Source organism: Protopterus annectens, chromosome 14.part0 (assembly GCF_019279795.1).
Source record: "Protopterus annectens isolate FY-2018-M chromosome 14.part0, PAN1.0, whole genome shotgun sequence".
Taxonomy (NCBI): Eukaryota; Metazoa; Chordata; order Ceratodontiformes; family Protopteridae; genus Protopterus; species Protopterus annectens.
The window spans coordinates 1,082,207,382-1,082,222,080 of record NC_056748.1 but is presented as its reverse complement, the minus strand read 5'-3'; the positions used below and the strand labels follow the sequence as shown (position 1 = coordinate 1,082,222,080).

At 44.7% G+C, this 14,699-nt stretch overlaps 1 protein-coding gene across 1 annotated transcript in view; it reads left to right on the top strand.

The window, feature by feature from the left end:
• The window catches only part of CFAP46 (cilia and flagella associated protein 46), a 3,596,153-nt gene that overhangs the window by 749,157 nt on the left and 2,832,297 nt on the right, over positions 1-14,699 (top strand). The window contains exon 14 of the mRNA XM_044056880.1: positions 280-400. Within this exon, the coding sequence (XP_043912815.1) occupies positions 280-400 (121 nt within the window). The remainder of the gene's footprint in view (positions 1-279; positions 401-14,699) is intronic.

Below are 14,699 nucleotides of genomic sequence, written 5' to 3'. Positions count from 1 at the left end.
ACTTCTAATTTCCTGCTACCTAATCTACCTTATATATGTATAATTGTCTTGCATGATTCTTTCATGTTCTGTACGAGTTACTGAAATACGGAGCTTTAGTTTTGGCTGCTTATCCTTGCAGAACTGTACATTTCCAACTTGAAAAATAAAAAAAGAAAGGTTGAAGTAGGGATAAAAAAATGGTATCAGTAATGGTTGCTTTACTGCAGAATGACCAGTTTCCATCCTCTTTAGTGATACTGAAGGGTTTGAAGTACTGAAATGTTTTCTGAATTGCAGTGCAGAAAAGGAACTGAGAATGACCACGTGAGAAGGAAACGGCCATTGTTAGTACAAGCTGGGCAACTTCTGGCACCAGATGCATTTCAAACTGTCCTAGACAGTGAAAGTGAGACGAAAGGTATGAAATATTTTAGCTTATAAATACTGTTAAGGTTTGTTTTTCAGCTAAAAGGACTGTTTGCATGAATACATAATTATGAATGAAAAGTAAAGTTTGAAAATGTTCCCTGAATTGCTATTTAAAACTTCTGTTCCTTAACTTATGCATGTAAAGGATTCCAAAGACATGCGTCTGGAGCATTTCGCTCCATGTCTCTGCTGAAAATAGGCTCTGTCCTAGTCAGACTTTCCTGGTCAACAAATGTTAAATAAAATATATAAATAAATGTGCATTTTCCTGGTTCTGTATCTTTACTGTACACATATATACGATGCTTTGTTCTATGCTTATGATATACAGCTGCAGGACTTCTTAAGTTATGTTTTCGCTAAATGGCGAGTCTTATTCAAGGACTCAACAGCACAGTACGTGTCCAGAATATGAGGAAAGTGGTCACAAATCAAGATTCTTACCTGAATTCCTTAAAAGGGGACCGTTTATAAAGTAACACAATTAGAACATCTGACAGTGGTACCCTAATTACAACATATCTTTGTTAAAACTGCTATCACATCTAAATAAGTGACATCAATAAAAACAAAATGACTGAATCCAAGTAAACAATTTTACAAAATAATACATCAGGCTTTTTTTGGCTATTATAATAAATAAAAGGCTTGGACTTTAAAAGAGAAGGTGAAGCTCTTAAGATTGTGGCAGGAATGAACATTGAGTAATAGTCTTTATATTTTAAATTTTGGCATAAATAGTCACTGAATGAAGAATGCATTTTACAGAAAACTTTTATTTGATTGCTGATTGTCTCCTGATAGTGTGATGACTGAATTCTGAGTATCCATTTTTATATACGTTTTCCATTCTGCCTGCGGACTGCAAGTCCCCTGTTTTTGCACAGAGACAGGCCATCATCTAATCAGACATGAAAGTGATGTAGTTCTGCACCCTATCCTTTTTTTCTCATTGCAAGCATTAAGGTATTGCCCTAGGGTCAGTGTTATGTAGGTCTGAATTCACCCCCAACCCCACCTGGGTTGTCAGAGTATGAGGGGGGATCCTAATTGTCCCAAGGCCAGGCAGTTAACATTAGACAAGTTAATGTAAACCCAGATCACTAGTGAGGAATATTGTAATAAACCTAACCCATCCCTTTGTGGATCCTGCATGCTCCCAGCTGAGGTGAACTAGTCTTGACATGTGCTTCTGTGCTTCTGCATATGCACAGACTTTTACTTAGTGATGTATATGCATATGCCATGACCACTTCTTATATTGTATATGTATCCTGCCTGTGCTTCCGTTTGGTACAGTTCTGTCAGTCAGTCCACCTCCCTCTCTCTAACATGACTGAACTGGCAGCACTTGTCACCACTACACTCCTCCTCACTGGCTCCTCCAGGAGATTAGTTAATAGTCTATTCCGAATGTGTGAATCAAAGTCATAGCTGGCCTTAGGCATAACTAGGTAGTTACCTAAGGTGTCGCTCTGGCAGAGCCATTTCTCCAGTTTTTGTCTATTTTTTTGTAGTAAAGAAATGGTTTCTTTAAAATGTGTTGAATGAATACAGGAAAAACTGAAAAGTAAGACAAACTGTGAGAAAAATAAAGAAAAAAAGTAATCTGGATGGTGTAGGTAGACCAGGATCACTGGTTCGTTTGTGTGTGTGTGTGTGTGTGTGTGTGTGTGTGGGGGGGGGTGCTGTGAGGCCTTTTTGCCTAGTGCACCAGTTGACCACTGGCCAAAGTCAGAGCTTTAGCTCTCTCTGTCATGGAACTGACCTGTGTTCCCTTTTAATCTGAAATGGGGGGAAAAAAAGAGAAGTAAAGCTTTGAAAACTGTTCTAATTTGTGTTTTGATTTCTTAAACACTACTGCAGTATTTCACTGTGATGATATTGACCATTTTTCAGAGATGGTGATTTAATTTCCATCTTTCTAGTTTCTTTAAATAAATTCAGATCTGATGTTGTCAGTCTTCGTGTAATCCTTGACTGTGGGTTCGGTTTCGAGCCTCGGAACCACCTCGATTGTTTATTTCAGCTCACGCCTTCTAAACTCTCGAGCCAGGCCTTACCCATAATGCTGTTCTCTAAATTACCTCAGATCTAGTTTGCCACTTCATGTGTCAGATGCGTATGACTGCTCTCGAGCTTTGGCTTATTATTAAAGTATATGCCATGGTTCCTCCACCAAGACACTCAGTGAACAGAGAAATAAGCTTATTTTTTAAGGACTGCTAAAAGGCGACTTTGAAGAGGCCATTTGTGGTTTCAAGACTGAAGCCAGTTCATCTTCCTCTTCCATAAAGTGATCTTCCTCAGTTCCTAGTACTTCAGAACCACCTAAAAAGATTTCTAAACAACCTTTGGTGTCAACAGGTTACTTGACACTGAATGGCAAAAAGGATTCGGCACCTACCAAGACTTTAGAGTCTACTTCAACTGCCTCAGCACCAGGAGACTCATTGGTACCAGATCAGTCAGAGGTTATTTTTGTTTGAAGATCTAGATATTCTCCTTCAGTAGATCTGTTCAAGGACAGACCACTGACCCACGACAGACCACTGACCCACTTTGTCAATCCGAGACCCCCTAGGTCTCCTTCGACTTCATCCATTCAATCCACTAAGAGTCTCTCAGAATCAAACATTATGAGACTGGTCGATAAGCTTCTCATGGCGAGGGATTGTCTTTGGTTCCTAGCCAAGTTGACACTGGGACTGGCCCTATTACGACACCATTCTTTCTTCCTCCTCCAACTCCTATTGAGTCTTTGGAGCCCATGGTTCTGACATACCCGGCTTCGACTGTCTCGGTTCTGGTAAGAATTTCTTCTCCAGAACCAAGGGTTGCCTTGAATTCTTCTGGGCTTTTGGGACTGGAGGTCTCCTGGGGTTGAGACTCCCTGGCTAGTTCTGAGGTACGTGGATTGACTTCATTAATTTGGGAGCCTTCCATGCCCCTCGGTGCCTTGGCCTTCATTGGATTGACCCAGGCTTTGGATTAATGGGTCACCTCCTTGGTGTGGGGTGGGACTACTTTTCCAAATGGGGTCTATTTTGGTTTCTGACTCCCATCCCTCTGTGGGGGGGGGGGGTGCGGCCTTCCGAGTCATGGAGAAGGCCTTGTCCATTGTGGACTCAGCCTTCTACCTCTTCTTGACCAGAGCTTCCAACAGTCTGTTCCCCAGGACATAGGGCACAAAAGCCCCAGGAAAGACCCTGTTTAGTTGTTTCCTCTTTAGACATTTCCCTGGAACATCCCCCAGAGGAAGTACCTGTGAAGAAAAAGTGCAAGAGGAAGCACTTAGACTCCTCAGAGGAGTCCTTCACTGAAGATACCAACTTTGATGAAGGAGAAGGTTCCCCAGGTCACCTCCGATGATGTTTCCTTCAGGAACATCCTAGAGATCCTGAATCAGAGGAGTGACTGGACTTCCCTCCATCCTTCTTCGGAGGAGTTGGTATACCTGGAGGCTTTTCGTGCCCAACCTTCTACCTCTTGGATGTCACCACTCACTGATGAGTTGATTAAACTAATTGCGCAGCAGGAGTGGAAGATGCCTGACACCATCAAACTGATCCCTAAGAGACCTGACCGGGTCCTTTCTGACCCCAAAGTAGAGCAACATTGGTCCAAAGGCATACCTGTGGATACCATGGTGATAGCAGCAACCACTAAGAAGAAATTTGCTGAGGAAAGTCCAACTATCCATCCTCCTAACAAGGAGTCTAGGACTATGGATAGGTTTGCGAAGCGCATTTATGCTTCAGCAACCTTTGCTGTCAAGTCCTTGAACTACATGGCACACTTTACAAGTTTACAGAGGGATCTAGTCAAAGAGCTTTCAGATAATCTCTCAGAAGCAATAGCTGAAGAGGTACAGGACAATTTTGCTTCTCATCTCACCACCCCCGTAAGCAAATTCTAACTTGTCCATGAGGCTGATTACCCATGCAGCTGAAGGGACGGCAAGAGCGGCAGTTTCAGCCATAATCATTAGAAGGCATGCCTGGATGCACTTGTGTAACTTTGCTGAGCCATTTAAAGAGTGATTTGTCAATGCTCCATTTGAGGGATCATCCCTATTTGGTCCTAAGGTAAAAGACATTCTGGCCAGATGTGAGAAAGATGAGAAGACTCTTTCTGCCATAGGCATACATTTCTCCACTCCTCAATGGCTCTACTCTAGGAACCAGAGAAGTGGGAGGCAATGGTTTAAGTAGTCCCAAGGGCCTTTCCAGGACTCATGTGGAAAAGACTTTCCCCGGGGCAGAGGGGGAAGTAATGAAAGATGCTGCCCTAGTGACAGAAGTGGCCCACAGATTTCCTCTGTGGTACTTCCTACCAGCAGTCCTGAACAGAGGCCCGATTGCCTTCCTGTGGAGGCAGTTGGGGAATGGTTATCCCTGCACCAACCCGCCTGGCAACTGATAACTTCGGACAAATGGGTGCAGGGAAATCATATCCAGAGGTTATAAAATTCCACTTTCTATAAGTCCAAGACCCCAAAAAAGACTCCTGAATATTCTACCCAGTCTCAAGGAAGCGGCAGTAGCAGAAATTCTAAAGCTGCTCCACAAAAGAGCTATCCAAAAAGTCCCACTAGACCAAATACGATCCGGGTTTTACTCAAGGTTCTTTTCAGAGCCCAAGAAAACAGGGGACTGGAGACCAATTTAGGATCTCAACCAGCTCAACAAGGCAGTTTGGCAAACCAAATTCTGGATGGTCTCGGTACAGTCTATACTTCCATTCATGGAAAAAGACAATTGGATGTGCTCTATAGGCCTCCAGGACGCGCATTACTGCATAGAAATGGACAAACTCTTCAGGAGGTTCCTGCACTTCCAGCTGGGAGCCGGTCATTTCCAATTCAGATCACTGCCCTTTGGACTCAACTCAGTCCCCAGGATGTTCAAATACATGGTAGTAGTAGTAGCTCATCTCAGACTGCAAGGATTTTGAGTTTTTCCATACTTCGACGACTGACTCCTTACCGCTGCAACCAGACTTCAGTTAGAACAGGCAAAATATTACACTCTGCATCTCTAGGCATCACAATAAGGTACGAAAAGTCAAATTTAGAACTCTCACAACAACTAGTTCATTGCAGCACTGTTGGGCACAGTTGCAGGAATTGCTTCACTCCCACTAGAAAGGTTACAAAGGATCAAATCTCGGGTCAGCCTAATTAATCAGAGCAAAAGTGTTCCAGTCAGGTTAGTCCTACAAGCATTAGGCTCAGTGGCTGCCTCTATCACTCTAGTTCCCCTAGCAAGATATCACACGTGAATCTTACAATGGTTGCTAGCCTCTCAGTGGTCTCTAATAGATCAGCTAATGTCTCACCACATCTTGATTACCAATCACTGCAAACAGAAACTTTCATGGTGACTACACTCCAGCAAGATTCTTTTGGCCATCCATTCATCCCTCCGCAGCCCCAAACCATAGTGACCATGGATGCTTTCTAGATAGGGTGAGGGGGGGCATTATCTGGGAAGGACAGTCCAAGGTATGTAGTCCCAACTGAAGGCCAACTTGCACATCAATATTTTAGAGATGAGGGCAGCACTGTTAGTGTTGCAAGCATTTCAGGATGCCCTTCCTCTAGGAACTATAGCAATTCAGATGGACAGCATGTCGGTAGTCTGGTACATCAGCAAAAAAGGGGGAACCAAATCTTACCCATTGTGTCGAGAAGCCGTTTGGCAATGGGTGATTTCTTCCAACCGCTTTCTCACATTAATGCACATTCCAGGGAGCTCCAACATAATAGTGGACAAACTGAGCAGACCCATTCTTATGTCTCATGAGTGGTCTTTCAATCCTGTGGTGGCAAAAGAGATTTTTCATCACTGGGGCCAACCATGTTGCAATCTTTTTGCATTTCCCCCTAAGCAGCAAGTGCAGCAGTTACTTTGCCCTCATCCCCCCTCCAGAGGAGTCGCCCAGAGACGCTGTTCTCCATGATTGACCCCCCGGTCTTCTCTATGCCTTTCCCCTAACTCCTTTGATATCCCAGTTTCTAAAGACAGTCAAGAGGTCGGAGAACTTAGTAATCCTCATTGCCCCCTTTTGGCTTAGACAAGTTTGGCTTCCCTTCCTTTGGTCTCATCTTCTTCGGAAACTATGGATGCTATACCCAGCTCCAGATCTGCTGTCTCATCCAGAGGGCATGGTTCATCCAAACCTCCTTCATCTCAAGCTCACTGCATGGTTTTTCCAATTCCCATGATTGCCAGGCATCTTTCCCTTTCCTCTCCTGTCCGCCAAATCATTGTGGCCCATCACGAACCTTCAACTAAGAAACTGTATCAAAGTAAATGGGGAAAAATTTGCAAGTTGGGCCCTTACGAATGAACTTGATCCTTATACGACCCATATTCATAAAGTTTTGGACTTTTTAGCTAGCCTCTATCAATCTGGTTCCTCCACCTCAACAATTAAAGTCCATCTAGCTGCAGTTTCTGACTTCCATATGGGGTTTGATGGGTCATCCCTTATGTCACACAAACTTTGTAAAGCCTTTTTAAAGGGAGCCCTAATGTTAAGATCTTTGTTTAAAGAGCTTATTCCTCCCTGGGATCTAACACTAGTTGTTCAGTCCCTTACTCTGTCTCCTTTTGAACAATCAGCTACATGTGACTTAAAGTATTTGACTTGGAAAACATTATTCTTAGTGGCTATTACATCTGCCAGAAGAGTATCTGAACTTCAGGCCTTGTCCTGAAACCGCCCTACATAACATTTCACAAAGACAGGGTCTCCCTTAGGACTAATCCATCCTTTTTACTGAAAGTAGTCTTGGAATCTAATATCTATCAGATACTTCAGCTAACAGTCTTTTTCCCTAATTTTTCCAATAAAGGGGGAGTATTCCCATCATTTATTAGATGTCCAAGGACAGTTACGATTTTATCTTCACAGAGCAAAGGATTTCAGAACATCTGACCAACTGTTTGTTGCCTTTTCCTCTTTTTCTTTAGGTAACCAAGTCTCAAAGGTTACCCTAACAAAATGGTTCAGATATTGTATTATGTTTATCTGTCAGTCAAAAGGGCTCCGCCTTTCACACCCAGTAAAAGGCCACTCAACTAGAGTGGTGGCAGCTTCTGCAGTTTTTCATGCTAGAGCATCTTTGGATGATATCTGTGCAGCAGCAACTTGGTCTTCTCCTCATACCTTTATCACTCATTGTAAATTGGGTCAGGTGTCTAGGGGATGGGCATCATTCGGTTCAATGGTACCTGGGAATATTCTTCCTTGAGATCTCCCAGGATTCAGGTAGCTAGGGACTCTGTTCCACAGTCAGGGATTACATGAAGGTTGAGAACATCAGATAAAGAAGTTATGTCTTACCATAACGTTTCATTTGTGTTGAAAGTCTTCACTATTCCTTGACATTCCCTCCCTCCTTCCCTCAGCCTGAGACTCTTTGTGGATCAGATTTTTCAAGAACTAGCTTAATTTCAGGGCACATAACTGGTTTCTTATTCTTATTGGCTGTGTGTCTGCCACTATTTTAGACATACTCGATCTGAGGTAATTTAGAGAGGAGCATTATGGGTAAGGCCTGGCTCAAGAGTTTGGAAGGTGTGAGCTGAAATAAATGGCAGAGTTGGTTCCAAGGCTTGGAACTGAGCCCACAGTCAAGGATTAGTGAAGATTGACAATACAGATGGAACGTTATGGTAAGACATAACTTCTTTTTTTCCTGAACATAATTGAAAGCTAAAAAAAAAAAAAAACCTTTGTGCCTGACTTATACTGAGCTCTAATGTTTGCAGGAAAATGTCAGCAATGAAGCTTGCTCTTTGATAAAAGGACATTGATCTCTCTTCCTTTTAGAGATAGATTGCAGAATATTCATTTCCCACCTTAGTTTGAAATGCTAATGAAAGATGCATATTTGTTTGACACTGAATAGAAGAAAAACTGCTGATAGCTCTTTAGTCTGTGCAGCAAGCCTCAGGTGGCTATATCACTAAGTGTATAACAATAAATAAAAACATAGTTCGAATGAACTAAAAGGGAACGTTATTGAGCCACTAAAGTGAGAACTAATCAGCTGCTAAACTGTTTACACAAGCTGTAGTCTTCTTCAAATCAGTGTTTGTGTCGGAGTAGCAGTGTTTCTTAATAGCATTTCTTAAATGAACCTTGATGCACTTTTCATTCAGGTTGTGATGGGGAGGTGGCTGGATCAAGGTCAGTCTAAGGGGGTGGAGGAAGTGGCAAATGAGCAAGGAATGATAGAAATCATGGGAACTGATCCTGGCACCCACATTTGGAAAGGAAAGAATGATGTGGATTGGTCAGGGCGGACCAGGGAGGCTATGTACTTTCACCCAGATGCTGGGCTTCATCAGATTCGGAGTCTGAGAGGGAAGACCTTCATGAGGATTGCAAAAATTGTGTAGACTGGAAATCTGAAGCAAAAGTTGTGTAGATCTGTGTGGAGGGCATATTGTAAATTATGAGAAGGAGGCTTGGTGAATAAAATCCTGCTTGTAATACCAAATCCACATCAACTGTTGGGATGTGGAAGTATGTAGTCTGTGTTAAAATGAATTAAAATCACATAAAGAAGCAAATAGGTAAGCAAAGTAGGTGAAAAGAGGAAAACAAAAGCATGCAAACCCTTCCAAAATGTTCAGACAATGGCAGCACATAATTTTATAGTTATACAAAGTCTTATAATCAAATAAGGCTGGAAGCCAAACAGGATGGAAGCCAAGTACTGAGTGGAGGGGTGTGGGATATTGGATGTTTAGTGAGAGAGAGTAAAAAACAAACTTCATGAACAGATTGCAAAGAAGAATGCTGTTAGGGAGTAAACTCTCAAAAACATTAGCTCATCTATGAGGCTCATGGTGCCCTATGTTTTGTGATTGCACAGGGGAAATCAGTTCCATAGGGTAGTTAAGAAAACTGGAGTGGAGTGGGGTGGAGTATAGGAGTATGCAAGGGTTAAGAAACCAGAGTAAAGCACTTACCTGTGTTTCACCTGTACACCTTGCAGATTAGATGCTGTCTGCAGTGCTGTGGGTCAGTAGCAACAAGAGTACTGCTTGGGCAGTAGCAGATTAGCCTTTGAAAAGGGAACAAAAAGTAACTGATAATATCAGTCAGCACTTGATGAGTGCACCAGCTGTCCTGTTCCTGGGTGGAACTGATTGTTTCCCTTTTCCCCATATTACATCACCGCACAGTACCAGGAGAGTCCCATCAGATTTGTGTATGTTGTGATGAGGTGGTACATGTAAATCCTGTCTAGCTGGTAGAAAGTAGTCCTGATGGATGTGTTGTTATGGGAGGGCTTTTATTAGTCCCAGGTGAATGGTTAATAGTAGTTCTGATGTTTCAGAAATCTGAGTTGGAGGTGACGTTTGATGGACATAGACTCATTGAGTCTGGTGGTTTGCACAAATTTAATCTGATCTACCTCTAAAATTCCTTGTGTTCAAGTAGGGCTTCTGATACCCCCTCTCAAGGGCAATGGGGCACTATCTGTTATGTGAAATAAGATCTGAAGTAGTTTACTTCATTTGTTCTTCAACCTGTGGGAGTATGGATCCGTATCGGATCCGAGCCGGCAACTTTGCTAGCATCAGCTCCAAGCTCCAAACTCCTCCCCTTACCCAAAATACACCTCCACTGCCTTCCTTCCGCAGATCTCATTTGCCGCACTTTGCTTCTACATCATGTCTTCTGAGCTTCAACTAGCAGTGGGTTTAAAACATTTTTGTGAGTAGCTAATTTTCTAATTTTCTATCGGTTAGTGTAAGTGTAGATTGCCCTTCTCCTCCCATCACTTTGGCATAGAGTCTTGGAGTTTTTAGGTAGAGTAGTTTGTTCTGTGGCATCCCCTCACGCCCTCAGTGTTTTCTATAGACTAGTGTGGTGAGTGTGTGTGTGTGTGTGTGTGTGTGTGTGTGTGTGTGTGTGTGTGAGATCTTTTAGAAAGAATTTGCCTGTCTTTTTTCAAGGCTATATTTCTAACTTTAGCATGGCTGAAAAGCTTGTTTTCAAGCGCTGCACAGAGTGTGGCCATAAGCTGTCCCCAGCGGATGGCCACACTCTGTGTGTTTTGTGCCTGAGTGTGGATTGTAGCATTTGTGTGGGCTTCAACCCCCACGCCCTAAAGGATAGGAAGGCCAAGTTGGTCCTCAAAGGTCTCCTTCCTCCGTCCGACTCTTTCCTCATCTTCGGCTTCAGTCACAGCGGTTGCTGTGGCTACCTCTCCCTCCTGTCTTCCTCTGGCTTCTCCTCCCTCCCAGGCTTGGACTCAATCTCCTGTACCAAAGCCTGTAGTAGCGGAGCAGAAGAGAGGTAGAGAAAGGGAGAGAGAGTCAAAGATGAGGGAAAAGAAGAGGAGGTCCCCAGACCTCGCTTCTCTAAGCAAGTCAGCAGAGATCCGTGACTCCCCTCAGCTCCAATCATCGAGGTTCTCCCCAGAGCAGACACATCCAGCCTCTCAGGCATCAGTGCCCTGACCCGCCAGGTCAAAGTCCATGGCCTACTCACGGTCCACCCGTTCCTTATCCGATATGGATCTGGATAAGATGATGAGGCACTTTATCCTTACACAGATCCAGATGGGGGGGTCTTGCTAGCCCACCCTCCCTCTGGAAGGGGGAGCTTGCTTCCTTTATTTCAACCCATTTCTCCTTCTCCAATACGATCTTCTGGTTCGGAATAGTCGGATCCGAGGTTGGCTTTGGTCAGGGGGTTGGTGCCGACAGTACCTGCTTCCTTGATGCCGACAGCTGCCTGGAACATTTTGGATCTGACCAGCACGATCCGAGCAGCTTTCAGAGCCGAGTTTGGGTGTTGGATCTGAGGGAGTGGAACCTTTTCCATCAGCTCCCACTTTGTTGGGCCAGGTTCCCTCCCTCAGAGGTCCATCCACCTCGGGCCCAGCTCTGATTCTCGCGTTGGACCCTGGGATTCTGACCTCCTTATTGGTTTCTCAAGAGGTTTGTTCTCCTTTGGCGTTCGATGTGGTAGAAAGGGTCCTCTCCATCAGATCGTGACCCCTGACTGCCCCTCCGGACTCCTCCCAGACGCCCTCAGCTCTGTCTGTGGTCCCCATCGTCTTACCAGAGGGACAGCCCTTGCTCGAAGAGCCCCAGACGTCTCCCCCTGAGGAACAAATGGCTTGCAAGCAACCCCCCCAGAGAGCCCCACCGGGGATGTGCCTCGCAAGCATACTTGTAAGAGGAGGCACTTGGACCCCCCCCCCCCCCGAGTCCCTCACCAAGGACACGGACTTAGATGAGGGAGAGGGTTCCCCAAGGTCTCCTTAGGGGACATCATGGAGATCCTGCGCCAGTGGGGAGGTTGGTCCACCCCCAAACCCTCTTCTGATGAGTCTGTGTTCCTGGAGACTTTGGGCACGGGCCCATCTACTTCCTGGGTGTCCCCTCTCGCAGATCCTTTTGTGGATTTGGTCACCTCATGGGCATGGAAGGAACTGGCCACCATGAAACCAATACCAAAGCAACCTGATAATATCCTTAGCCCCCCCCCCCCATAGATAGGCCATTTTGGAATAAGGTCTCCCCCGTGGACACCATGCTGGTAGCAGCGGCCACTAAGAAGGAACTTGCCCAGGAGAGTTCCTCAGTCCACCCTCCTGACCGAGAGTCACGGATGGTGGACCGCCTAGGGAAGCGGGTGTACATTTCAGCTACCTTCTCAATTAGGACGCTGAATTACCTGGCCCATGTCACTAGACTCCAACACGACCTAGTCAAGGAGCTGGAGAAGTGCCCCCCCCCCCACAAGTCCATGTCGCAGGAAGACAAAGCTTCATTCTCCGCGAGGATGACCACTCTAAAAGGAGTATCTAACATGTCCATGCGACTCCTCTCCCATGCAACGGAAGGAGCGGCTAGGTCTGGCGTTTCCATGAGGTGTAACACCTGGGTCAGGTTATGTCAATTTTTTGAACCCTTCAAAGCATCTTTTGCCATTTCCCCTTATGACGGCTCTGCACTCATTGGTAAGACCGTCAAGAAGACATTAGTCCAGAGTGAGAAGGACTGGGAGACACTGCCTATCATTGGGATCTGCTTCTCTAACCCTCAAAGGTCCTTTTCCCGGAACCAGAGAGGGCAAACAAAGATGTGGTTCCAGAACTCACAGTATTCCTGGGACACTCAGGGCTCTTCTTCCACCAGAGGCAGAGGGTGACAGAATGGGTGCCAGCCCAGAGGCAGAGGGGGTCCGCGGAACTTCGGGTCTCGAAAACCTTTCTCGGACACACCCGGGCATCAACCCTAAGGAGTTGCCCGACTGCTGTACTCTGGAGGCAGTCATGGGATGATTGTCCTTGCACCCAGCAGCATGGGAGTCCATAACAACGGACCAGTGGGTGTTTCAGTCATATCCAGAGGATACACTATCCCCTTCGTGGGTTCCCCCATATCTCCAAGACACCTCTCAGATGTACCATCCACGCAAAGGGAGACAGCAGCACAGGAAATTTTCAAGCTGCTAGGAAAAGGAGCCATCAAAATTGTCCCCCCAAATCAATCTGGATCGGGCTTCTACTCCAGGTTCTTTTTGGTGCCAAAGAAAATGGGGGACTTAAGGCCCATTCTGGACCTCTCTACCCTATTCTCCTATTTCCACCATTCTTGATTTTCTAGCTGATATTTTTCAGTACAGAGCTAGTTCTTCTACCGTCAAAGTTCAGTTGGCTGCCATCTCTCATTTTCATGTAGGTGAGAATTCTGCCTCTTTAGCCTCTTCCAGACTGTGTAAAGCCTTTATTAAAGGCACCTTTTTGCCCCCCCCCCCCCCGGTCAAAGATCCTGTTCCTCCATGGGACCTTACTATGGTTCTTTAAGCTTTGGTCGCTCTGACTTTCGGGCCTGCCACAACTGCAGATCTAAAATTTTTATCTTGGAAAACAGCTTTTCTGGTGGCTATTACCTCTGAAAAAAGGGTTTCAGAATTACAGGCCTTGTCCATCAAAGTTCCTTACATGATTTTTCACAAAGATAGGGTTTCCCTTCAAACCAAGCCATCCTTTCTTCCTAAGGTGGCATCACCAGTCAATATCAATCAGACTATCAGTTTGCCTGTGTTTTTTTCCTAATTTTACAAACAAGATGGAATACAAACTCTACATGTTGGATGTTCATAGACAGTTATGATTCTGTTTATACAGGACAAAATATTTCTGTAAATCTGATCAGTTGTTTGCATCCTTCTATAAAACCCAAACCTTTTTGGGAAAACCTATCTCCAAGGTCACTATGGCTAGATGGATTTCTTCATGCATCCTGCAGGTCTATAAGGACAGAGGCATGTTTCCTCCAGATCAGGTGAAAGCTCATTCCAGTAAATCCATGGCTACATCTGCGGCCTTTTGGTCTAGTGTCTTTGGATGATAATTGTTCTGCATCTACTTGGTCCTCATCTCATATGTTTATTTCTCATTACAAATTGGATTTGACTTCCAGAAAGAGAGCATCCTTTCTTTCTGCAGTGCTCCGGAATATCCTTCCATGAGGGCCTCCCAGGAGTTTAGTAGCTGGGGAATCTGTCCCACAGGTTGAAGACCAAATGAAGTAAACTACTTCAGAAAAAGAAGTTATGTACTCACCATAACATTCTATCTGAGTAGTTGTACTTCATTTGTCTTCAACCATCCCTCCCTCCTTCCCCCGGACCTTGGTGCATGATCAGCCTACGGGCTGCAGTATAGGTTACAAGTATATATTTCAGGTCAGGTTCTCAGTATAAATTCAGCAAACTCGATCTGGGGAAGGAAGGCAGTGGAGGTGCATTATGGATAAGGGGAGGAGTTTGGAGCTCAGAGCTGATGCTAGCAAAGTTGCCGGCTCGTATCCGATATGGCTATGTTTTCCCACAGGTTGAAGACAAATGAGGTACTACTACTCAGATGGAACGTTATGGTGAATACATAACTTCTTTTTTTTTGAAGTTGGAGCATAGTTCTAGGTGTCTGTAGAGTATTTTGTTTGCTGTGAGTTTGGTATTACAAACAAGATTTTTTTTCTCATCATTCATACCGTGCCACCACACAGACCCACAGAATTTTTTCAGCCCTGTCAGCTACTTGATTTGATGAAGCACAGCACCAGGCTCTCCACCTTGACCAATCCACTTGAGTGTTTTCTTTCCAAATTCTGGTGTCTGAATCATTTCCCATGACCTCTGCCTTTCCTTGCTCATCTCCCAAGCCCAGCCCTTTCAGACTGACCCTAACACCTCCCCCATCACAACCTGACTGACAAATGCATCACACTTTTGAGCTT